The sequence below is a fragment of the Panthera tigris genome, chromosome A2 (genome assembly GCF_018350195.1).
Source record: "Panthera tigris isolate Pti1 chromosome A2, P.tigris_Pti1_mat1.1, whole genome shotgun sequence".
Lineage (NCBI taxonomy): Eukaryota > Metazoa > Chordata > Mammalia > Carnivora > Felidae > Panthera > Panthera tigris.
The window spans coordinates 106,245,707-106,272,592 of record NC_056661.1 but is presented as its reverse complement, the minus strand read 5'-3'; the positions used below and the strand labels follow the sequence as shown (position 1 = coordinate 106,272,592).

At 35.5% G+C, this 26,886-nt stretch overlaps 1 protein-coding gene across 13 annotated transcripts in view; it reads left to right on the top strand.

The window, feature by feature from the left end:
* Positions 1 to 26,886, top strand: part of DGKB (diacylglycerol kinase beta) — a 713,599-nt gene that overhangs the window by 549,775 nt on the left and 136,938 nt on the right. Inside the window, exon 23 of one of the 13 annotated variants that reach the window (XM_042967562.1) lies at positions 7,876 to 7,962. The exons of the other annotated variants lie outside the window; for them this stretch is intronic. Within the exon in view, the coding sequence (XP_042823496.1) occupies positions 7,876 to 7,931 (56 nt within the window). The 3' untranslated portion in view covers positions 7,932 to 7,962. The remainder of the gene's footprint in view (positions 1 to 7,875; positions 7,963 to 26,886) is intronic. 13 annotated transcript variants of the gene reach the window in all.

The following is a 26,886-nucleotide window of genomic DNA, read 5'->3' as shown; positions in this document are numbered from 1 at the left end:
TTGAATTTAATTAAAAAAAAAAAGTTGAATTAAACTAAAAATTATCTGACATTTTAAATCTTTCTCATGGGGGACAGGGGTTAATAAATCTGGATATTTACTAGTGAGTACTCACAGAAAAGGCCTTTATCAGGTATATGTTGTTACAGAGTTTGTGTGTATAAGTGCATATGTGTTTATGGGGTGTGTGTGTGTGTGTGTGTGTGTGTGTGTGTATACATATATATTGAATTTATTTATGGGGAAAGAGTAATGGACAGTGCAGATTACACAATGATGCATGGCAGAAAAACATTTCTTGAACACAGATTATTTTGGAAGTTCTAGTCGAAAAACCAGGGAACCAAACAAAGCATTGCTTTAGGAGAAAGGAAGATAAGTTTTATTTTTGTTTTAATAGCAGAAGTGAGATTGATAATACAAAATGTTTGCTAAGCATTTTCCTGAGGGAAATACAGATCATTATTCCCAGGGAAAAGGAGGATTAAAACAGGTGGAAAGGAATTCCTTTTTTTTTTTTTTTTTTTTTTTGGTCTTCCTTTTCTTTTCTTCTACTAGATGTCATCCTTGGAGAAGAATGCCATCTTCAGATTTCATCATTCTCCCTCCCCCATGAGAAGGCTCATCCTAGCCATCCTAGAATGATCCTGCCCCATTAGCTAAACAACTTCCTCTTTTAATGGTCCCTTGTAGCACATTTACACCTACTCCTCGATTAGAAGGTGGCGGCTTCTGAAGGTCTCTAGGGAAATTTTGTTCAGCTACTATAATGACTTTGTGTGTGTGATACTTTTTTTTGCATTCTTAAAATTGAAATACACTTGATATGTAATATGGTGTAAGTTTAAGTTATACATTGTGTTGATTTGATGCATTTAGATGTTGCATTATGATTACCGCCAAATAGCTAACCTCTCTGTCCCATTAAATAATTAAGATCTAGTTTCTTAGCAACTTTGAAGTTTAAAGTGCAGTATTGTTGACTGTGCTGTAGTGATTTGTCTTTCTGTTTTGTTTTTCTGTCTTCCTATGATAAAACTAAGTTATATTTCATGAAAAGAAAAGAAACACACCAATGGTTGGTCTTACACAGAATTCTCATCTTAATTTAGGCTATCTTCTTCCTATTTTTTCAAGTGAGCAACCTCTGAGGGAAAAGACCTTTGACATGGACATTGAGGGCCAGTGAATTTCTTACAGACCAGGTTTAGTTTTTAGTTTTCAGTTTCTTAAGTGAATGGCTGTAACAGATTCTGTGATAAAAAAAGAGAGAAATTCATGAACTCAGAACCATTATCTTGGCCAAATCTGTATCCTCACCTGTATAAATGGAGACAACAATTTCTCATTTTGTTTTTACCTACAGGATGAAATTATTTATTTCAATAATTTTAAGTAACTTACTATAGAAATGTAAGATGTCCTTATTATTATTTCATCCACTAAAATATGCACAAGATTATCACTGGAATTCGTGTGAAGCCCTTATAACATTTGGCCCACATTTGTGAGAGAGGAGGCAAAGGTTAAGAGGTCATTCTCCATCTATCAACCAACACACTTCTAAGAATGAAACCTGACACCACAAAATTATAAAATGAATACCATTCTTACTTCAGATTTACAATGTATGCTTCCTTTTCTGAAAAACTGCATTATGATTAAGCAGTGGAGTTTTCAGTATTTGAAATATTTAAATGAGATCTGATGAGAAATAAGGTGCCGAGTGCATTCTGAGCCACCTTTGAATTACAAGCTCTTCATCCTTCCTGCCCAGGAAAGGCGCAATTCCTATTAGAATGTTTGCACCAATAGAAGTTGACTAGAATACAGCTGACTCTTTCCAGGATTTTGGAATGATTGGAATGTTTAGTTTATCCCTGTCAGAATACCTGTTAGATTAGTTTCTTCGCTTCTTCTTTGTTACTTTCTTCCTCCTGGTGAATCATGGAATACGTGGTTTATTTTCTGCATTCCCTTTGGCCATACATCTTTCATCTCTCACTTTCTTACAAAGCTTGTAAAATTGTGGTGGCCACCGTCCTGATTCCTTGGGAGCCTCATCAGCCAATTGCCCATGACCATCTCCCATTGGTTTTGTAGCAGAGATCAAGTCTCCTGAGCAACCAGTTCAGATTGTGCTTGCTGCTCTTAGATTTCTGTTTCCCTCTTGGTGGTACAAAACATTACTGTGGTTCACCAAGATGTTTGTAAGAGCCCTCTCTAAAGTAGGCTGTATTGGAAAGCACAAGCTGTCTAGCAAATTAATGACCTTGTAAGGTGCTGCCTGCTGGGGTGAAAATAAATTGTAAGAGAGGACGGGGGACAGGTAATGGGCCCTAGCTAGGCTGCAAAACTCTTTTCAAACTGGCACTGACTGTGTGCCAATAGATGTGGCAATAACTGACAACAAAATTTATGGCCCTTTAACATAGACTCAGTAAGAAGGGAAAATGGAAGGAGTTCTGTGATTTCAAGTCCAGTGCATACTGCTTTTGAACAACTCTTTCTAGACATCAGGGATGCAGTCCCATTGAAGGTCATTCACAATTCTCAAGGAAGCTTTTTTGCATGGTCTCAAGATTTTGAATTTTTATTTTATTGTGTTTGCGTGTGTTGTGTTATTGTTGCTAGGAATGTGAATGCTGCTACTTTTAAATTAAAAAGGAAAAATTCTCACAGAGTTAGAGTGTGGGTTGTCTAGGTTCTCATAAAATGTGGAAAGTATAATCATTGTTCATATTCTTTTGCTATCTGAGAATAAGTTTCAGTTACCTCACATGTCATTGGCTGCCTTTCCTGGGCAACCTAGGTAGCTTTTGTTTCTGAGAGCACTATGTCCCTTTAAAACGTGATTTTTTTTTATTGTTCTATTTCCATTGTTGCTAGTGTCATGTCTTAAATCTAGCATCATCTCTCTCTAAACCTTTCATGTTTATATATGAAATATGCCTATAACTCTTTTTCATAAATGATCAGTGAATAAACAGATTATGCTTTATTAACACTTTTTTTTCCTTCAACCTATTTTCTTGATTAACTGATGGTTTCTGTCTTCATTAAGAATTGCGTAGGATGGGCAAAACTTTAAAGATTGAACCAAATGATACTGAGCTCTTAAACTGAGCAAGTTGATTACCCTCAATTTAAGTCTTATTTTCCTAAGGATAGTAGATAGTGTATTCTAAACCAGTTTACTGTGTGCTGTATGTATTTAGTGGACTGGTCGTGTTAAGACAGAAAGTCAACATGAATATAAGTCATTCATTCAGGAGTTTAATATGTGCCCAGCCAATCTGATATGTGTCTGCCTTCCTCATTCCACTCAAGTCCAGTCAGCCTTTTTATTGTTCATCAAATACGCCAAGCATGATACCACCTCAGAGCCTTTCCAGTGAAATTCCCTCTGTTTGGAATGTTTTTATCTCAGATCTTCACATGGTTTCACATAGCTTCTTCTTTGCTTCTTTCAACTCACTGCAAAAATATGTTCTCCTGGGAGAGGCTTTCCCGGATCATTTATCTAAAATGTCATGCATTCCCTCCCGTCCCCTAATCCCTCTCCAACTAGGTGTTACAATTTTTAAAACCTTGAACACTTTAATGAACTCTAACGTTTGCACAGAAAAGCTGAACACTTCAATGAACTCTAACATTTGCACAGAAAAGTGCACACTTCATATATGTACAGTAGATGAATTTTGACAAAATGGACACGTCTATTTAACCAGTCTTCTCCATCAAGAAAAGGAATACCAATACCACAGAAGCACCATCCCACAACACATGCCCTACTCAGTATTCTGAGTTCTATTACTATGAATAAGTTTTGCTGGGTTTTGAATTTTATAAAAATAGAATCATATAGCATATATTCATTTATGTCTGGGTTCTTTAATTTCATATTTTCATCACTTGATATTATCCATTATATGAATGTAGGTTCTTTTTTTACCAGCCTGGGGCTATTATAACTTCTACCATTGTGAGCATTATTGTACAGGTCTTTGGACGTGTGTATGTATTTCTTCTGGGTATCGACTGAAGACAGAAAATTTCTGGGTCATAGGGCATATGGATGTCCAGTTTTGTTAGATAATGCTAAAAGTGGTTGTACCGATTTACACTCCAGCCAGGGGTAGAAGAGGCTTCCAGTTCCTCCATAACCTCAGCAATGCTTTGGATGATGAGTCTTTTAAATGTAGCCATTCTAGTTTATTGTCTTTTAAATATGCATTCAAGTGATAGTTGATGATGTGGACTACCATTTTATGTAACTAGGTTATTTGTTTTTTGTTTTTTTTAAATTTTTTTTAACATTTATTTATTTTTGAGACAGAGAGAGACAGAGCATGAACGGGGGAGGGGCAGAGAGAGAGGGAGACACAGAATCAGAAGCAGTCTCCAGGCTCCGAGCCATCAGCCCAGAGCCCAACGCAGGTCTCGAACTCACGGACCACGAGATCGTGACCTGAGCTGAAGTCGGACGCTTAACCGACTGAGCCACCCAGGCGCCCCTGTAACTAGGTTATTTGGATATCCTCCTTTATGAAATGTCTGTCAAAGTCTTTTGCTTATTTTTAAAATTAAAAAAAAATGTAAAAATTGTTTTTATCTCTATCTAACCATTCATCTTTGAAAAACTTAGAGTCTTTTGTTGGCTCTGTGGTTTGCAACTATATTCTCCAACTTTGGCTTGCCCGTTTACTTTATTAATGGCATAGCATCTTTTGAAAGTCACATCTTAATTTTATTGATGTCCAGTTTATCAATTTATTCCTTTTTGATTATTGATTTTAAGGCTGTGGTTAGTTTTTTTTCTTTTAAAAACATTTAACATCTTCTGTGTTATTTTTGAGAAGCTTTATTTGTTTAACTTTAGCTTTTAGATGAAATTTTTTTTTTTTTGGTCAAGACTTAAGATCCAAGCCCGGATTTTTTTTTTTTTTTTCATAGCATTCAATTTACATAGCACTGTTTACTGAAAAGGGTCCTAATCCACTTATCAGTGATAACATAATATTGATTCATATGTCCATTTATGTGTTGATTTATTTCTGGATTCTCTATTCTGCACTTAAATTAGGCCAACGTTTTCTATATTGTTAGTTAGCAAATATTTTAAGCTTTGTGGGTCATATGCTCTGTATTGTACCTAGTCAACTCTGTCACATTACAAAAAGCAGTCTAAGCAAATGGTATAATCCTTTTATCACTATGATATATCCCTCTTTATAGTAATGCTTCTTACCTTAAGACTTTTTTACCTTATATTGGCATAGCTGGACCAACTTTATTATCCTTGCATCGTAAATCCTTTTCTATCCTTTATTCTTAATTAATATTTTTATGCTGGGTTAAGGTATGTCTCTTATAAGCTTCATACAGTTAGGTATGTTTTCCCAACAAGACTGACAGTACTATTATTAAGTATTTATTCCATTCGTATTTAATATAATTACTGATATATCTACTGTCTTTTAGTATTTGTTTCTGTCCTTCTTATCTTTTGTATGTTGCTTTTCCTCTCCTGTTTCATCTTCTTTTGGAGTAAGAAAGTATTTTTAATTATTCCATTTTTCACTTTTATCTTTCTTTTTTAATGTTTATGTATTTTTTTTTGAGAGAGAGAGAGAGAGTAAGAGAGAGTAAGCAAGTGCACAAGTGGGGGAGGGGAAGAGAGAAAGAGGGAGAGAGAGAATCTCAAGCAGTCTCTGTGTTGTCACTGTAAAGCCTGTTATCTTCCTTAATCATACATTATTTGGCAACATTGACGTCCTTGATTTATAAAAGTCTAAAATATATTAGTATATTTTTACTATCACCTGACTTGTATGATAGTTTTGTCACATTAATATTCATATAGCTTTAATCCCATAAAACACTAGTATTATTATCAATGTCCCTATACTTTTATCAGCATATTTCCTGGAATGAGGTGTTCTATGTCTTAGATGGGATCTCTTGGAAACTCTGAGGCAGTTTTATGCAAAAAGTTTATTGGGAAAGAGTTTCAGAAGTAACACCTGCAAGGAGTGAGGAAATCAAGTTTGGAAAGATGGAGAAACAGATCCACAGGGCATTGCAACTGAGGCCTCAAACTGATCCTTCTGGACTCCAGACGGCCCTTTAGAGTTGTCCTAAATTGAGTCAAGGTGGTTGGGCTTTTGAGTATTTTCTTTTTACTTCTCTTTCTTTTTTTCAATTTTCCCCTGTAATATGTGGTACTCTTAAGAACACACTTTTCTAATTATAGGTATTTAATTTCTCATTAAAATTTAGTCACACAGGGGCACATAGGGGGCTCAGTCTGTTAAGTGTCTGACTCTTGATTGTGGCTCAGGTCATGATCTCCTGGTCATGGTATCCGGCCCCTCCCTGAGGTCCATGCTTTGTGCAAAGCCCATTTAAGATTCTCTCTCTTCCTCTCTCTTTGCCCCTCCCCTGCTTGCACACACATGTGTGTGCTTTCTTTCTCAAAAAAAAAAAAAAAATTTAGTCATGCAGATCTTAGGCCTTCCAGTCATTAAAATGATACACTGACTGAAGTAAGGGGAGGAGAAGGGAAGATATACTTTCAGTATTTACTTAATTCCAAACACTGTGCTAGGTGTTAGTCTCCCTGTGAGACAGGCATACCCATCTTCATATTAAAGATTTGAGATTAAATTTAAGTGTGAAAGGAAATGCATCCATTAGGAAGGATATAAGGTGCTATAACAAGGAGGCCCCAAAATGTAGGGTTTCCAACAGGTTAGAACTTTATTTCTCTCTCACATAACTGTCCATAAGTAGGAAGTTTAGGATTAGTGGATGGCTCTGTCATCTTCAAGATGATGCTTTCATTTCCAAGTCCAAGATGGCTGCTCCCTCTGCTGTCACTGTGTTTGAATCCCAGACAGCAAAGTCAGGGAAGGGCAAGGTGATCTTTGCTTTTAATGGTGTAATCTAGAAGTGATACACATCATTTTTGCTCATGTCCCTAAAAGAGCAATGATTTAAATAATATGGAAATTTACTTCTCTTTCAAGTAATGGTGTGAGGGTAAGGAGCCCAAGGACCTCAACAGTGTCAAGAACCACATTTCTTTTTGTTATTCTGCTATCCCCCAGAGTTTGCCATCTATTACATGGCAGAAGGTAGAAGGCCCACATGGGTTCACATGTCAGTGAACAGAATTAGCGGAAAGGAGAAGGAGAGGACACCTCTTTTCTTGTCAAGAGCATACTCCTAGAAATGTTAATATTACTTCGACTCTTACGCTTTTGGCCAGAATTTGGTTACATGGCCAAATCTGGCTGCAAGAGAAGTTGGGAGCTGTGCCTAGCTACACCTGGGTAAGTCTATCAGCAGAAGAAGAAGAATAAAAGTTTTTTTGGCAGACAATAACATTCTCTGTCATGGGGAACCATTGTAGGGATTTGTACAAGGCAGTGACACAATCTCATTTTTCAGAAGCTAATATGGATGCTTGAGAAAAGTAGACCCAGAAGAGTCGGCACAAGAGTAGAAGCAGAAGAACCAGTTAAGATAAAGGCCTCTTTGTCTAAGGTGGTAGCAGCGGAAGTGGTGAGGAGTGATCTGGTTCTCTGATTCAAGATATGTTTTGAAATCTGTGTTCACAAACCCTCAGCAGGGTTTTGTGAGGTGTTCTATGTGAAGTATGACAAAGAAAGAGGAGTTGAAGATCTCTGGATGAATGGCTTCTTCGGGTCATTTGGGGTTCAGCTCAAACACTGTAGTTGTCCTTGATCCACTGCTTCGTGACATTCACACTGTTACATCTTCCTGGTTTTTCTTCCTGAGAAAATAGCTCTAGGTGAAATTATTTTGTTTTCTATTTGCTTAATTATTTTCTGCCTCTTCCCACTAAAGGGTATGCTCTGTGGACTGTAATTTTGCCTATGCTATTCATTACTGTTGGCATATGAAACAACGTGCAGCACATAGTGATATTGACAGGTAACCAGCATTTATTTAATATTTTTGAATGAAGGAATAAGTTAAGATAGATAGTATTTCTGAAGATGATAATAGAATAAAAATATTAAATGATATAAAATGAAATGATAGAGGTCAAAAATCTACATGTTGAACAGTCTACAGTGTTATTTTTGAATGATTACATTTTGAACATTGCTGTTCTAACTTTTCTGAAGTTGTTATTCTGAAGTTTACAGTCCATAAGTGCCCTAGTAGAAGAATCTGGTTACTTTAAAAGAAGAAAGAATCAGGCTGATCTCAAACCTCCCAGTAGCCCAGTAGATAGCAACAACAACAAAAATAAAGTAAAATAAAAATAAATAATAAGCAATCCACAGAGACTTAAGAAGGGAAGGAATTGATTCAAGAATTATAAAAACAAATTGTCATTCCAATGTGAAGAAATTTTGGAATCACCCATATTCCTCTTATGGAATGATAAAAGATCATCAGAGCCACTGAGCATGATTAGAATGAAGTATTTATGAAAAGGGTGATGTTGAGGCGTATAAGGACTATTGACAAGCGCTGAAATATATTGAACAAAAAAAGGTGAACTTTTAAATAATTGTGGTTATAAAATATAGGTATGTAAATTCTTGAAAGAGGCTACACAAGGTAAAATATTGATGGAATATTAATTTATCAGCTTTAACAGATACCACATTAGCAGTGCTTACAACCAGGTAGAAATTGGTTTCCCTCTCCTATAACAGTCTCATTGCTAATGCCCCAAGCTGATCTGGGACTCCATTATGCTAGGAATATATAGATATATATATAAGAGACTGCCACCTCTATCTTCTTTAAATGATTGTGTGTGGCAAGAATTGATATCTTTAATATACAGGACAAGAAACCAATGTGAGGGATTTGCCACATATTAAGGATATATAATTCCTTGAGCGATCTTGACAAAGTCTACCCATTGGGTCTGTGGACTACCATGAGCCAGATGCAGGCCAAAACTCTGTTTATTATCTGGCTCCTCAGATGCCTTCATTTTACTAGGGAGGATTGTTGGATCAATTTGGTTCTCAGAGTCTCAATTTCAGTTTTGACTCAAATTCAGCAATCCATAAAAAGTTCTGTATGTTCTCCTTTATTTTGTGCATAGTCACTTGAGTGTATGACCTAAGGCCCCTGTGAAAAAGGACTGGGGAAATTGCTGCTTCATCCTCTCATAGGGTAACTGAGTCCTTCCTCTTAGAGATCTGCTCTCTCCTTTAATCAAGAGTCTTCCATCAAATATCTGCAAATCAGTACAGGTCTATAAACTGGGCAAAAGATGGTGTCCTTCAGGTGGCAAGAAAGGAGAGAGAGGAGAGAAACCCATCCTTAGACTCCTAATCATCCATTTGTGATTTTTTTTTCATTGTTTAAATTAAGCAACACCTTCAGTGGCTGCCCATCTATGTTGCCTATTGGAACTCCATATTCTATGTATTTACTCTTATCTTTTTTCTAATGTTCATACCCTATGATTGCTGCTTTTACCTTCCTGTTCATTGCAATAATCATGCAAATCTTTCTTCTAGCCATTAAGTGCCACCTCTTGGTTTCTATTATTTAGAGATTCTATCATTCCCATTTTTATCAGGAATCTCAGTTCTATAATAGCATCTCCTGCCCTGTTTACAGAACTGGCTACTGCTGAGCTTCTCAGTGATACTGATGTCCCTTCTCATAGAATATTCCTTACTGTTTGGTAAGTGGAGTGCTAAATTGTCTATCCTATAAATTATAGCTAGCTGCGTGGGTTTCTAGCCTTACATATGTATTTTTTTTTCCCTCAGGCATACCCAGTAAACTGTGTCTTTTGATCCTTTTCTCCTTCATCTTCCATGGCAGTTCTGGGATTTCTACCCCACTTAGTATGGGTAATAAATTTTCCAAGCTTCTTAGCAGCTATTAACACTATCTCCCAGGGTATATGCCAGGTAAATCCTATATCACAGGAGAGTGCTCCATATCAATTAAGTACTGTATCAAATTGTCTATTCTGTCCCCTGTTGTTGTGGATCTTTAGCATCTATGCTATGCATCATCTCCCAGCTCCTGCAGATCCTTTAGGAACTTCAATGATGGTCCTTCTCTCTTAACAGTCCCACTGCATCCCTATTCTGGTTTACTGGTATGTGACCTTTAATATTTGTCTGGCTATCAAGGCAAGTGATGGCAGTAAGTCCTGACAAAGGGCAAAGATTATCTATGAGAAATCTGCCTCTTGTAGGTTGCTCCATGATCTTTAGGAGTAGATGGGAAGGGTAACATCTTGTAAATAGAAGGATTGGGTCATTTTTGCAGGCCCAGAGAGAATCTAGGAGATTTTATTTCTAAATTGGACCTACCCAGATATCCACTTATCAGTATTGCAGCTCTCAAGGTTCTGATCTTAGAATAGGAGACTAGACTTCTCTGAAGTCTCCTGCTTTTATGATTCAATACCTGGCGTTGTCTTTTGGTCTTCTTGTTCTCTGACTGCAGAAGATTAGATTTCCTTAAATCTTACAAAAGAAGCCCTCTAGCTTCCACTTTTTGCCTAGAATTGGTGATTAATCAGTTTTGTATTTGCTTTCATAGAGAGCCATTAAAAAAACAAACCCTCAAATTCTATTGAAGATCTACTATGTGCTGGCTCCTACAAACACACAGTGACCAAGAGAGACAGTGCTCTGCCTCTAGCAGATTATTTCATTTAATCCTAACAACAGTACTGCCAAGGAAGCAGTATGTTGCCAATTTTAAGATGAAAAAACTCAGAACATTTATCTCAAATAGTAAGATAAAGAACACTGAGACTGTTAGAGATTTACTTGTGAAACTGAGGAAAATGTGTCCCAAATTTTTACTGTATTTGACAGACAAGACTGCATTCTCCTCTAGCAGAGTCTTCCAAGGGCTTTTTTCCCTTAAGCTTACCACCATGTTTAATAGCCCCCAGTCCTTTTCTCATGACCCTAGTGTGGCCCATACATTTCCCTTCCTTCCATGTATCTTAATCCTTGCAGTTTCATCTTGTTTCTAGATTTACATACCTTTTAAATTAATGTTTGTGGTCTTGCAGCTGATTGATTCTCTATCCTTACCTGGTCACACCACACATTAAATAAGATGTTTATTATGCCTCATTATTATTTTCCTTATAGTTAGAAGGTTTGGCAAAGATATTTGTAATTAAAATAAAAATTATATTCATAATTTGACTATCATTTTGAGCATATATTTTATACCATTAAATGATATTTTAATATTAGAAATATTAATGTAAGAAAGTTTAGGTCATATAATTTAGTAAATATTATTAAAGAAATCTATTATGTTAATGAGTATAAAAAAGATGTATATTTAAATATATTTATTGCATCAAGATAAATTGTGTGTGTCCAAATGTAAGGGAATTATTAAATTAATCATGATGTAGCCATTATAAATTATAGGTTTCAAAGCACTGTTTTGTTTTGCTCTTACTTTTTTTTCATGTTTGTACTTTTTTAATTTATTTATTGAAATAAATTGACATATACCATTTTGTAAGTTTAAAGTATACAACATGTTGATTTGTTTCATTTATATATAGCAATATGATTGAAGAATTTTAATAGCATTTGAAAATATTTATGATCTGGAATTACATTAAGAAAGGCTGCATAAAACTACTCCATACAGTATTATTATTATTTCATTTTTAGTATATACACATGTACGAGGTATATAAAAAGAGATTATTTCTCAAAATGAGATAATAGATTATTTGTTATGTTATCTTTCTTTTCTAGATTTTCTAAAAGTAGTTTGTATTACTTTTAGAATAAGGAAAATGTGTTATTTCAAAAACTTTTTTTTTAGAGAGATAGCAGGGAGAGGGGCATAGGGAGAGAAAGGGAAAGAATCTCAAGTAGGCCCCATGTTCAGTGTGGAACCCAATGTGGGGCTCAGTCCCACAGGCCTGTGATCATGACCTGAGCTGAAGTCAAGAGTCAGATGCTCAATCAAGTGAGCTACGCAGGTGCCCCCAAAAATTCTTTTTTTAAAAAAAATCTTTAAAAAAAACTAAAGATCTCATATAAGATTTTGAGTTAGATACTGTGATTTTAAAAGAAAAAGAAAAAGTAAGTCATTGATTCAATATTTAGGGAAAAGCACAGTGGATAGTTAGCAAAGCATAAGTGAAACAAATTACTTAATTTAAATATGCCAACATTACTGTTTTTCATATTAACTACTGATTTTGTGTTTTTGTTTTCAGATTAGCTCATTTATAAGTTGGAACTAAATAAGGTACCTGGTAAAGATTTATATTTTAGTTGTACACATAAGGCCACCTTTCTTTAATCCTAAGAAAATTCCAGCTTTCTTTTCCTATATGCAAATATAACACCTAACTGTTCATCTTTCATTTAGAACAAACTCCAGTCTTTAACCTTTACCGTTATTTGACTGTTCAATTAATATTCCTAGTCATACATTAGAAATAGGTTAAAACTAGAATTAAATGTCTTGTATGAAAGCTTATAACACCACATCTTTTTCTATAGAAGACTTTAATTAATTGAAGTCTGAAATATCAAATGACTATAAGCATTTTTTTATACTATCAAAAGTCTCCTGTTTTGGAAATTAGAGAGAGGTATAGTTTGAGATGGTGGTAATAGTTGTTACGTATTGGATTCCTATTATGCTCTAAACACATAATTAAACACATTACTCAATTATATAACTTTTCTGCTAATATCATTGTTCTAATATGTGCCAAGCAATGTGGTAGATTTAAATAGAAAGAAGGTGGAAAAAAAATTAAACCATAAATATTATATGTATAGTTACTGCTATGATGGGGAAGTACTGGTGATATAGAAATACATACTAGGACCACCAAATCTTGGTGAGGAGATTAAGGAAGTTAGAAAAATATGTGAGAATAAGTTGATATTTGAAGAATGAGAATGAATTAGGTACACAAAGACAAAGAGGAATGTTCATATTTTTCCAGGTTTCTGGCAGGACAAGAGGACACATGTGAAGGATCAGAAGCATATCAGTATGAAATCACAATAGAGGGGAGCCTGAGTGGTTCAGTTGTTTAAACCTCTGACTCTTGATTTAGGGTCAGGTCATGATCTCACCATTGCACAATCCAGCCCTGTGTCTGACTCAACAATGGGTGTGGAGCCTGCCTAAGATTCTTTCTCTCCTTCTGCTGTTCCCCTACCCACGCATGCACGCACATGCTCTGTCTCAAAAAAAAAAAAAAAAAAAAAAAAAAGAAAAAAGAAAAAAGAAAAAAATCACGGTGGAATTGGAGTTAATTATTGAACTAAATACTTAGGTTTTATTCCCTTCTCTCCCACTTAACTGTAAACATCATGGCAAGGAACATGTCTGTTTTGCTTCCTTTTTATTTCCTTGACTGAACTTGGTTTCTGGCACACCTGGGTGCCCTAATGATTATTTCTGGGAAAAAAAAAAGGGACAATAGGAAAGCCATGAGGCTGAAGAAGAACTTTGTGCACATCACAGGGATATAGTAATGCTAATCTTTACAACAACCAACCTATCACAGGTGAGGAATCTGACTCAACTTTTAAAACAGTGCTCAAAGTCACAAAATAGGTGGAGTGAAGTGAGGGTAAGAACCAAAGCCAATGTGATTTCCAATATACATGATGATTCTTTATTTTTTTCTTTTCACCTCAGTGTGATTCCTGGGAAATATATGTGATTCTTGAAAGAAAAACCATAGGCCTAATTCTGAAGCATAGAACCAAAGGATCTAGGGAACTTTTTACTTCATTTCTTTAATTTGTCAACCTAGCTATTCAAACACTCTGAGAAAAGACATCACTTCATGAAGGCCCAAGTGTGAACCCAGAGTACCCATTTAATGGCTGATATTCTACCAGCGTCTGTATTGTTACCAGTATTGGCCAAAAACAAAAAATAAAAACGTGTTCAAAAAGCAGCCAAATTTTTGTAGCATTAATTAGCAGCCCCTTCTTAGAAATCAAATGTCAAGTCATTAAACCCTCCATTAACTTTTCTGCTTTTCCCAGTATATTTGTGACTTCCTTCTTGCTCACTTTATTTTAGTTTTATATGTTATCAAGCCTTTGTTGATTGCAGTATATTTAACTTCATTATCTTGTTTTACTGATAATAACCATGTCCATCTGTCTGTCTGTTTGCTATCTATCTATCTACCTATCCATCTATCTATCTGAGACTCAGTGTCCCTGGGATAGAACTGAATGATTCCAAGTAAGTTAAGAGTTTATCAACATTTTTAACTGCTTTAGGATTAATTTAAAAAATTCTGCTTAGGACTATCTGTCAACCTTAAGAAAAAAATAATTAAATAAATAAATAAATAAATAAATAAATAAATAAATAAAATATCGCTTAGATTTCAGGCCAACTCGATCAAGTCTAATCTCCAAAATTAAGTTCTAAACTGTGTCTCATGTATTTTTTAACCCTTGAAAGTTCATATTTGCTATTTTCACACAAACTGACATTAATCATTTAGGTTAAAGTTTAAATATAGGCCTCTGGAAAAGCAGAGTCAAGCAGATTAACTCTCTAGTCATCTTGTGTATTAAGAACTGCTCAAACTAAGGCAAATACTATGGAACCTTTTGCTTTCCTAACATTTGTCTTATAAAACAAGAAACCTGCAAACACTACAGTGATTACCTCTATAAGATCCTTGGCAAATCAACCTCAAACCAAACTACCAGAGATTGGAGCTCTATGTAATATCATCAGAAATGAGATAAGAAAAAGATGACAACAATAAAATCCAATCCCCTTCCCACCCCCACCCCAAGAAAACCCTGAAACCCCTCAAGCAGATAAAGTTAACAAATAATAGTGGCCAACCAAAAAAAGAAAGAAATGAAGTAAAAATCTCAAATGGTATTTTTATGAGTTATGTATCTGTTTTGAGTGAAAAATCACAGATAATATGGTCATAAACCATAGTAAACTTCAGAACTGGAAGCTGCCCCTATCATTGACATAGTTCTGTAATGCTGCCTAAAATAATCAATATAAATAATATAAATACCTTAACATGTCTCATTAGGCTTAAAACAGGCCTACCATGTCAGAAATAGACAAATTTTTACTTTTTTGAGAAGATGAAAAAATTCACATAATTTGCATTCAAATTCACAGAATATTGAAATAGACATTTTCTTTCTCATTTTAAAAATTGAAAATCAGATGACATTTATGAACTGTAAGCTCACTACTGGGCACTAAACTAGCAGTGATTACTTACCAGGCGAAATAGCTGTGAACTGAACTTTTGTTAGTAATTGAAGAGAAAACAATCTACTAGGTCTCTAATGTAAAAAACTAAACCGGCAATTTCTTTTTCTAAAACTCAGCTTATTACCTGGCTTTCTGAGGCAGAAAACCAAATGTGAGTGAATTCTGTGAGGCTGAGCACAAAGTGGGACTGTAGGATGTTGTGTATTATGACAAGAAAATCTGAGAATATTGCAGAAATCAAAATGCTCTTAATGGTGTAATAAAAAAAAATCTATAAGACACCACATTATAAAAATAAGCTGTCTTACAATAACTGGGTGCAATGACACCAAATGTAGAACCTTGACAACATAGGTGGGTCTCTAAATAAGTAAATAATAAAAAATAAAAATAAAAATAATTCATTTGAAAGGTAGTCATTTTAACTTGAAGCAAATGTATATACATTACATATCATGCAATGAATTTTAGGTTGATTTGTTATTTTGGAAAAAGAAAATTGCATTCTCTTCCTTTGCTTTAGGCATATGTGGTGTGTGTGTGTGTGTGTGTGTGTGTGTGTGTGTGTGTGTTGTGATGTTAGTTTTCAGAAAGGAAGTTGTCTAGACCAGCAGACAGATAATAAAAAAAAATAATAATAAGGCAAAATAGGAGTGAAGAAGCCTATTTTCCAAGGCAGAGCTTTATAAAAACATTAAGTTATCTGTATACCTGATAAATTTCCTTCTCTAAAACTTGATAGATTTTTCAATCCCCAGGTGGCTTTCATGGTGGCAAAAGTATTGTTTGCAAGCAAAGCGCATGAAAACTCTGCAAGTAAGCACTAAGTCACCTGCACTATAAAGGTCCCTGGGCCACATCACTCTTCATATGAAATGGCTAAGTGTTTACCTGGAGCTAGTGTTCCAGCATAAGTGGAAATTAACCTTTGGAATTTCTATCCCTGTCCTGGCTGACTTTCTTTGATGATTGTAAGTTAAGAGAAAGTGCCGCCATGATTCAGTGGATGTATTTGAACTGGAACATGAGCATGGTGCAGCTGGATCAAGACCAGATTTGATATGAGCAGAGCAATGTCAAACAGCAAAGAAATTAAATGGGAAAGTAAAGTGTTCAAATAGTAAATATGGCAGGTAAGTTGTTTCATGAAGTTGAAAGAGGCACAGTTTCAAATGATCAATAATGAATAAGAAAAACATAGTTTATCAATTCAGGCTAAATATCCAGTTAGTATTGGGGGAGGGTGAATATGATTTCATGTGAAACGTACTTTCTAAATTAAAAGCTAAATACAGAGGGTGGAAATAGTCATAACGATAAGGGCTAATTTCCTTAAAAGGACATGCAATTTATGAAATAAAAATGAAACACAATAATGTTTTTATTACATTACATTGCAAATTAACTTTGTCATTAAGAAAAATAACTGTCATTGCTACCTAAAGTAAGACATTTCCTTTACTTTTTTATAATGTCTCTAAGTAAATACTTCACCCAGATATAGCAAACAAACAAATGAAGGGAGGGGGGAGGATTTCAAAAATTGGAACTGGATACATAATATTTTTCTAAGATAATTCTAGATAGTTAGGGCAAATAAGTATTTCCTGATTGCCTAGCAGCATAGCTACAATGATCAGATTATATAATTAGATCTTAGGTTTCTCCTTCTATCCATAGCATAGTAGACTAATCTGTAGAATTTCCACAAAGTCCCTTCTGAAAATAATTTTCTTGGACACTGATCCATTCAGTGCATCCAAAGGTGTACTTGTCCTCATAAATCTTACATTATAATGAAGATTTTACGTTAAGTCAAAGCTATATACTAAAACTTACAAATTTACTTCATCATGTGGAGCTTCCCAAGATAAAGGAAATAAACACGTGATAAGGAGTAATTGGTGGATGGCTTTCAGTTTAGAATGAGTGGTCAAGGAATGCATCCCTGAGAAAATTACAATTATTTTGAGGCTCAAGAATGAGGAAACATTTATGTGACAACCCAATAAACGTGTATTGCAAGAAGAGAAGGAAATTCAAATGCAGACGCTAGAGTGAACTCCATAAAGTTGTCTTCTTGAGCAAAAGCAAGAAACTCTGCCTACATTGAAATGGACAGGGAAAGCAAGCTATTTCCAGATGAGAGTAGGAGAAAAACAATGGCAGGTTATTGGAAGGTTTTCAGTAGGCTGCAACATGATCTATTAAACACTTCAATAGTTTTAGAATAAAATATAGTATATATATACACAAATGTCAAACAAAAAAATACACTTAGCAATTTACCACAAAGTGATCACCTGTGTGAACATCCCCCCAAAATAGAATGTTGGCAGCAACCAGGAGAATTTCCTAACGCCTTGTCTTCAGTTGCAATTCTCTGTCCACCATAGGAAATATTATCCTGACTTTGATTACAAATGCTTTCTTGATTTTGCCATCTGATTTTAGCACCTAAGAATGCATTTCTAAGCAATGTAATTTGTGTGTTAAAATAAATACGGTCTTTTAGTATTTATTCTTTTGTATTTCATTCCTTTACTGAACTAATATGTTTATGGAATTTGCTCATTTTGTTTTTGGCTTTAGTTTGTATTTTTTGCTATATAGTATCACAGAGACAGAGAATCAAACAAAACTGCACTCCCTGTGGATGTTTGCTTAATTTTCGTTGACTCTTATTGCTAGGGCACTGGCATTTGTGGTCGCAACCCAAGAGAAGTGCTATTTCCCAAGTCACCTACTTTGGTGACCCTAAATTCAATCCCATGAGTCTAACAACTGTACTCTTCACTCTACCAGCCACACTTCCTAGGATGTATGAAAACCCACAGGGCAAAAGGAGTCCACCTCCCTGGAAGGTCTCTGTTGTTAGTCAGATGGTGGCCCAGTTTCTTTACTTTCTTATTAACTTTATAAACCTTCAAATATATGGATATATACATTGATACACACACACACACACACACACACACACACACACACACATCCGTGCATGTATATGTATATAAATTTGTTAATTTATATGCATGTATATACTTAGGATTTTTTTTGTAGGTTTGGCTCACGTCACCTAGTTCTTATTACAATACATAGTCTCCCTAATTGATATTTTAAAAAGATTACTGACTGCCTTGAGGAGAATGGATTTAAGTGGTAAGAGTTGAAGACAGGATGTAAATTAGATCAATACTGCTATTGTCTTCACAATAGATGAAGATGTCTTTGAGTATGATTGCTGTGAAGAGAGATTTTTTTTTTTCTTTTGGTAAAATCTCAGGACTTGCTAATTGTTAGGATTTGTAGTATATGGGAAACAGAGGCGTTAAGGAGGCTGATATCCAAGGGAAAATTATCCAGGAATATCTAGGATCCACTATTCCTATTTTATTGTTACTAGGTGTCCTAGTAAAATGAGATTTTGTTCTTTGTTTTTATTGTTTAACATTTTATTTTAAAATATCTTCTCAAACTTTAAGTTTGCAAAGTGTATTTAAAAGATGATGCATGTGTTTAAACAAATAAAATGTCAAATACCATAAATGGAATAAAGGAAAAGTACAATCGTTTATTTTCAAAGCCATAGCTATTTAAATGATGTCAACTGTATACAAATATATTGCAGGCTGTGTGTGCCATATGAAACTCTGATATCTAATAGTGTAGGAAAACTAAAATCCCATCAAATCTGCATCACATTAAAGGATTTTCTCAAGAAAACCCATCTGGCTCAAAACAAATGTCATTTTTGACTGATAAACCAATGTCGAATAAATTTCTGTGCTGAATGAATCATTGAATTTAAGGACCATTTGCTCTAGTTGAAATGAGGTACCTTAAAGTTCATTGTTGATGATAGAAATAAGACTGTTAAAAACTAGGAAACTGAAAGAGTAGAGCCACAGAAGACATGTCTTTATGAATGATACATAAACTAGATTGTGGATGTCTTTAATAAAGTCAGTATGCTTAAGATTAAAATCCAGAATGGCAACTCTTTAGAACAAGTTTCTAAAGTAGGAAGGAAGTAGGTAAGAGTCTGTTTGTTGGTTTTCTTCTCTCTCTCTCTCTCTCTTTTTTCTCTCTTTGCATGTTTGCTTTGTTTCTTGAATTCCACATATGAATGAAATCGTATGGTATTTGTCTTTGACTGGTTTAGCTTAGCATAATATTCTTTAGCTCCATCCACATCATTGCAAATGGCAAGATTTCATTATTTTTTTAGGACTGATTAATATTCCAGTGTGTGTGTGTGTGTGTGTGTGTGTGTGTGTGTGTGTACCACATATACAACATCTTCTTGTGGATGGGGAGATGGGTTAGGTGATGGGGATTAAGTGGGGCTTGTATGATGAACACCAGGTGTTGTATAGAAGTGCTGAATCACTGTATTGCATACCTGAAACAAATTTTACACTGTGTATTAACTAACTGGAATTTGAATAATAAAATATAAAAATTATGGAGGAAATATAAGGTTAAGAGAATATTATAGACTTGACTGAAAGTATTCAGAGATTTATTGAATAATTAACTTCATCAGGTGGGTTTATAATTATTAATTACTAATAAAAATAAGTGACCATTTTCACACATTTTTTATTTTATTTTTTACCTTTAACATTTTATTCCCAAAGCAATACAGCTAATTGTGCTTTCAGTTTTTTCTGCAGCATATTTGAATACTATACATGGTTGATAACTTCAAAATGGTTACTGGCTTATTTATTCCTTCCTTCCTTCCTGAACATCAGCTATGTACCTGTAACTGCTGCATGCTATTTTGCAACCATCAAATGTTATTATTCAGTTGTGAAGTTTTTTTTTTTAATTTAAATCCGAGTTAGTTAACATATAGTGTAATAATAATTTTGTGAATAGAATTTAGTGATTCAGCACTTCCATACAATACCCAGTATTAATCCGAACAAGCATCTTCCTTAATGCCCCTTGCCCATTTAGCTCATCCCCCAACCCAGCACCTCTCCAGCAACCCTCAGTTTGTTTTCTGTATTTAAGAGTCTCTATTATTTTTGCTTCCCTTCCTTTATGTTCATCTGTTTTCTATCTTAAATTCCACATATGAGTGAAGTTGTATGATATTTGTCTTTCTCTGGCTGACTTATTTCGCTTAGCATAATACAGTCTAGTTCTATCCACATTGTTACAACTGGCAAGATTTCATTCGTTTTTACTGCTGAGTAATACTCCATTATGTATATATACCACGTCTTCTTTATCCATTCATCCATCGATGGACATTTGGGCTCTTTCCATACTTTGGCTTTTGTTGAAAGTGCTGCTATACAGAACTTTCAACAAAAGCCAAAGTATGGAAAGAGCCCAAATGTCCATCAACTGATGAATGGATAAAGAAATTGTGGTTTATATACACAATGGAGTACTACGTGGCAATGAGAAAGAATGAAATATGGCCCTTTGTAGCAACGTGGATGGAACTGGAGAGTGTGATGCTAAGTGAAATAAGCCATACAGAGAAAGACAGATACCATATGTTTTCACTCTTATGTGAATCCTAAGAAACTTAACAGAAACCCATGGGGGAGGGGAAGGAAAAAAAAAAAGAGGTTACAGTGGGAGAGAGCCAAAGAATAAGAGACTCTTAAAAACTGAGAACAAACTGAGGGTTGATGGGGGTGGGAGGGAGGGAAGGGTGGGTGATGGGTGCTATAAATATTCCGGTGCATGTGCCACTTTGAAACAGCACTTGTCTATCCTTTGGATAAATACCTAGTAGTGCAATTGCTGGGTCATAGGGTAGTTCTATTTTTAATTTTTTTTGAGGAACCTCTATATTGTTTTCCACAGTGACTGCACCAGTTTGCATTCCCACCAGCAATGCAAAAGGGTCCCCCTTTCTCCGCATCCTCGCCAACAACCAACATCTCTTGTTGCCTGCATTATTAATTTTAGCCATTCTGAGAGGTGTGAGGTGGTATCTCATTTTAGTTTTGATTTGTATCTCCCTGGTGATGAGTGATGTTGAGCATTTTTTCATGTGTCTACTAGCCACCTGGATGTCTTCTTTGGAGAAGTGTCTATTCGTGTCTTTTGTCCATTTCTTCAGTGGATTATTTGTTTTTTGGGTGTTGAGTTTGATAAGTTCATCATAGATTTTGGATACTAACCCTTTATCTGATATGCCATTTGCAAATATCTTCTCCCATTCAGTCCATTGCCTTTTAGTTTTGCTGATTGTTTCCTTCACCATGCAGAAGCTTTTTATCTTGATGAGGTCCCAGTAGTTCATTTTTGCTTTTGTTCCCCTTGCCCCCAGAGACATGTTGAGTAAGAAGTTGCTGCATCTGAGGTTAAAGACATTTTTGCCTGCTTTCTCCTCTAGGATTTTTTTTTAATGTTTATTTATTTTTGACACAGAGAGGCAGAGCATGAGCGGGGGAAGGGCAGAGAGAGAGGGAGACACAGAATCCGAAGCAGGCTCCAGGCTCTGAGCTGTCAGCACAGAGCCCGACACGGGGCTCAAACTCACAGACCGCGAGATCATGACCTGAGCCAAAGTCGGATGCTCAATCGACTGAGCCACCCAGGCGCCCCTCTCCTCTAGGATTTTGATGGCTTCCTGTCTTGCATTTAGGTCTTTCATCCATTTTGAGTTTATTTTTGTGTTTGGTATAAGAAAGTGGTCCAGGTTCATTCTTCTGCATGTCACTGTCCAGTTTTCCCAACACCATTTGCTGAAGAGATTGTCTTCATTACTTTGAATATTCTTTCCTGCTTTGTCAAAAATTCTAAGCCATATGTTTGTGGGTCTATTTCTGGGTTCTCTATTCTGTTCCATTGACCTATGTGTTTGTTTTTGTGCTAGTACCATACTGTCTTGATGATTATAGCTTGGTAATACATCTTGAAGTCTGGAATTGTGATGCCTCCAGCTCAGATTTTCCTTTTTCAGGATTCCTTTGGCTATGTGGGGTCTTTTCTGGTTCCATACAAATTGTTTGTTCTAGCTCTGTGAAGAAGGCTGGTGTTATTTTGATAGCGATTGCATTGAAAATGTAGATTGCTTTGCATAGTATCGACATTTTAACAATATTCTTTCAGTCCATGAGCATGGAATGTTTTTCCATTTTTTGTGTCATCTTCAGTTTCTTTCATAAGTTTTATGTACTTTTCAATGTATAGACTTTTCACCTCTTTGGTAAGATTAATTCCTAGGTATTTTATGGTTTTTAGTGCAATCATAAATGGAATTGATTCCTTGATTTCTCATTCTGTTGCTTCATTTTTGGTGTATAGAAATGCATATGATTTCTGTACATTGATTTTGTATTCTGTGACTTTGCTAATTCATGTATCAGTTCTAGCAGCTTTTTGGTGAAGTCTTTTAGGTTTTCCACCTTGAGTATTATGTCATCTGCAAAGAGTGAAGGTTTGACTTCCTCCTTGCTGATTTGGATGCCTTTTATTTCTTTGTGTTGTCTGATTGCTGAGGCTAAGACTCCAATACTATGTTGAATAACAGTGGCGAGAGTGGACATCCCTGTCTTGTTCCTGACCTTAGGGGGAAAGCCTTCAGTTTTTCCCCACTGAGGATGATATTAAAGGTGGGTCTTTCATATATGGCTTTTAGCATCTTGAGGTATGATCCTTCTATCCCTACTTTCTTGAGGGTTTTTATCAAGAAATGGTGCTGTATTTTGCCAAATGTTTTCTCTGCATCTCTTGAGAGGACTATGTCGTCCTTATCTTTTCTTTCATTAATGTGATGTATCACATTGATTTGTGGATATTGAAGCAGCCCTACATACCAGAAATAAATCCCACTTGATTCTGGTGAATAATTCCTTTAATGTATTGTTGGATCCAGTTGGCTAGTATCTGGTTGAGAATTTTTGCATTCATGTTCATCAGGGAAATTGGTCTGTAGTTCTCCTTTTTAGTGGAGTCTTTGTCTGTTTTTGCAATCAAGATAATACTGGCCTTGTAGAATGAGTTTGGAAAATTTCCTTCCACTTCTGTTTTTTGGAACAGCTTCAAAAGAATAGGTGTTAACTATTCTTTAAATGTTTGGTAGAATTCCTTTGGAAATCCATCTGGCCCTGGACTCTTGGTTTGGGGAGATTTTTGATTACTGATTCAATTTCTTTACTGGTTATGGGTCTGTTCAAACTTCCTATTTCTTCCAGTTTCGGTTTTGGTAGTTTATATGTTTCTAGGAATTTGTCCATTTCTTCCTCATTGCTCAATTTGTTGGCATATAATTGCACATAATATTCTCTTATTCTTGTTTGTATTTCTGCTATGTTCGTTGTGAACTCTCCTCTTTCTTTTGTGATTTGATTTGGGTCCTTTCCTTTTTGTTTTTGATCATTCTGGCTAGGGGGTTATCAATTCTGTTAATTCTTTCAAAGAAACAGCTCCTGGTTTCATTGATCTGTTCTCTTTTTTTGATTTCGATATCATTGATTTCTGCTCTAATCTTTATTATTTCCCTTCTTCTGCTGGTTTTGGGCTTTATTTCTGGTTCTCATTTCAGCTCTTTTAGGTATAAGGTTAGGTTGTGTATTTGAGACCTTTCTTCCTGCTTTAGGAAGGCCTGGATTTCTATATACTTCCCTCTTATGCCATATACTTCCCCTGCATCCCAGAGGTTTTGGGCTGCCGTGTTTTTATTTTCATTAACTTCCATGTACTTTTTAATTTCCTCTTTAATTTCTTGGTTAACCCATCATTTCCTTAGTAGGATGTTCTTTAATGTCCAAGTATTCACGGCCTTTCCAAATTCTTTTCTTGTGATTCATTTCGAATTTCATATTATTGTGGTCTGAAATATGCAAGTATCATCTCAGTCTTTTTGTACTTTTTGAGGACTGATTTGGTTCCAGTATGTGATCTATTCTGGAGAATATTCTGTGTGCACTCACGAAAAATGCTTATTCTGCTGCTTCAGGATGAAATGTTCTGAATATAACTGTTAAGTCCACCTGGTCCAGTGTGTCATTCAAAGCCACTGTTTCCTTGTTGATTTTCTACTTAAAAGATCCGTCTATTGCTGTAAGTGGGGTGTTGAAGTCCCCTACTATTATGGTATTGTTGTCAATTAATTTATTTATGTTTGTAACCAATTGACTTATATGTTTTGGTGTTTCTACATTGGGAGCATAGATATTTACTTGGTCGATAGACCCCTTAATTATGATGTAATGTTGTTCTTCCTTGTTGCAGTCTTCATTTTAAAATCTAGTTTGTCTGATATAAGTATGGCTACTCCAACTTTCTTTTGACAACCATTAGCAGATAGATGTTTCTCCATCCCCTTACTTTAAATATGCAGGTGTCTTTAGGTCTAAAATGGGTCTCTTGTAACCAGCATATAGATGGGTCTTATTTTCTTATCCATTTTGATACCCTATTTTCACAGTCATTTTAAATGTAGACTAAATGTTACACTGGATGAGTATAATAGTATCATTGTGTATACCAATCCATGAATCACTAGCCATTTAAGAAATATCATAATCGGGGTGCCTGGGTTGGTCAGTGGTTAAGCGTCCAACTTTGGCCCAGGTCATGATCTTGCGGTTTGTGAGTTTGAGCCTCATGTCAGGCTCTGTGCTGACAGGTCAGAGCCTGAAGCCTGCTTCAGATTCTGTGTCTCCTTCTGTCTCTGCCCCTCCCCCACTCACACAGTCTCTCTCTCTCTCTCTCTCTCTCTCTCTCTCTCTCTCTCTCTCTGTCTCTCTCTCTCTCAAAAATAAATAAACATTAAAAAAATTTTTTAAAAATGTTATAATAATCATTTGTGGAGAAAGAAGTGAAATAGGATGAAGAAGATACACTTTGCTGTTACATGGCAATCTATGAAACAATGGTGACATCTAACATAGGAATAATCATTTATTGAGTTAATTTTGTTAGGAAATTGTTACATCATATAGGATTTCAAAATATTGATGGACTTTGGAAATTACACTAGAGCTATTTTGTAGTTTTTGGTAGATTTCTTTCAGCAGTCATAAAAGTCTAATTACACAGTCTTCTAAGTGTGTTTCAACTAGTTGTTATACTAATATAATAAACCATATGTCCCATATTATAGATAATTATGCCATTTCAAATGTTTTGTCCCTATGGTTCTAACAATAGGGACTTTTTTTGGTGTTTTGTTTTAATTTAGCTTTTCTTTTGGCTCAGTAGTCTTCACAAATACAACACAAATTATTAATAGTTGCTCAGTAGACAACACTTCTGAAATGAGGAGTAGAATGTATGCTCCTTAGGAAAGTGTGACGCAATATTAGAGAGGTGACTGGTGTAAAAGGATCTCTAATATAGAAAGGCCTGCTTAAAGAAGCATTTATTTGGGATTGAATTGTCAAAATGTGATCAGACAATGATAGTGACATATTTATAACTGAAAGCAAAATATGCTACCAAAAAGTTCGTTCACTATTGTCTTTTTAATAAAGAAAACTGCATCTTTTATAAGCATATGATCATTCCTATATACATTAGATATGTGTGTAGAACCTACTGGGTACCAGCAAGCAACTAGTCTACATGCTGAGGAAACCATGATGATCAAGAGAAATAAGATTATTTCTCTCATGAAGTTCTTGGGAGTAAAATGACAACAACAAAAAAAGAATACCCTTTGACAGCTTTCCCTTCATCAGAATTCCTCCCTTAACAGCTGGTCATCTCCATTTGGAAAGATAGCTGGAACCTCCCTGATCCAGAGGTTAGGTGTCCTGGTTAAATTCTTGAATTTCAGTAAGAACCTCTGAAACTTATGTGAAAGTTCTTACTTAGTGATCACCTGTGCGATCCCCTCATTAAACTGGTGAAAGCTAGTCCTGGGTCTTATTCGTTACCATATTCCCAGGGCCGTTCCATAATAGATTTTCATTCATCTTTGACCAGCTGTGTTGACAGCCATGAAACCACTTCCCAAGTGCCAATAAAACATATCACCTGTTTCCCAAGATATTATATGCAAATAAAAGAAAAATAAACAGTGCCTATTTAGTAAATCAAAGTAAATGGGTGTCGGTACCATGAAACAAGTCTTTTTATTATCCCTTATAAACCTTAGCTGAATGTCCTTCTCACCGCTTATACTTTCTCATTTGCAGTATTCCACCATTTCCAAATTCTCAGTTAATTCATTGGGCACACAGTATGGCACTCTTTACATCACAGTGTCTCTCACTGGGCCACCATGATCTGCATGCTTGATGATATTGGAGGTATCGATGAGTTTTCTTTGACTCTCCATGGAATGTTTGGAAGTATAGCAAACAGAATACCACACTCTACCCCCTCTACACAAGATGTCCACATCCTAATCTTCAGAATCTATGAATATGTTGCTACATAGCAAGGAAGAATTATGGGTATAGATGGAATTAAGGTTGCTAATGAACTGATTTTAAAGAGATTATCTTGGGTTGTCTGGGTGGGTCCAGTGTAGTCCCAAGTGTCCTTATAATTGGAAGATGGAAGTAGAAAAGAGAAAGTCAGAGGGATGATAGCCTGAGAAAGTTTGGCCAATGTTTCTGGTCTTGAAGGGGGCCATGAGCCAACCAATGCAGATGGTGTCTAGAAACAGGAAAAGGCAGGGAATTGATTCTCTCCGAGGGC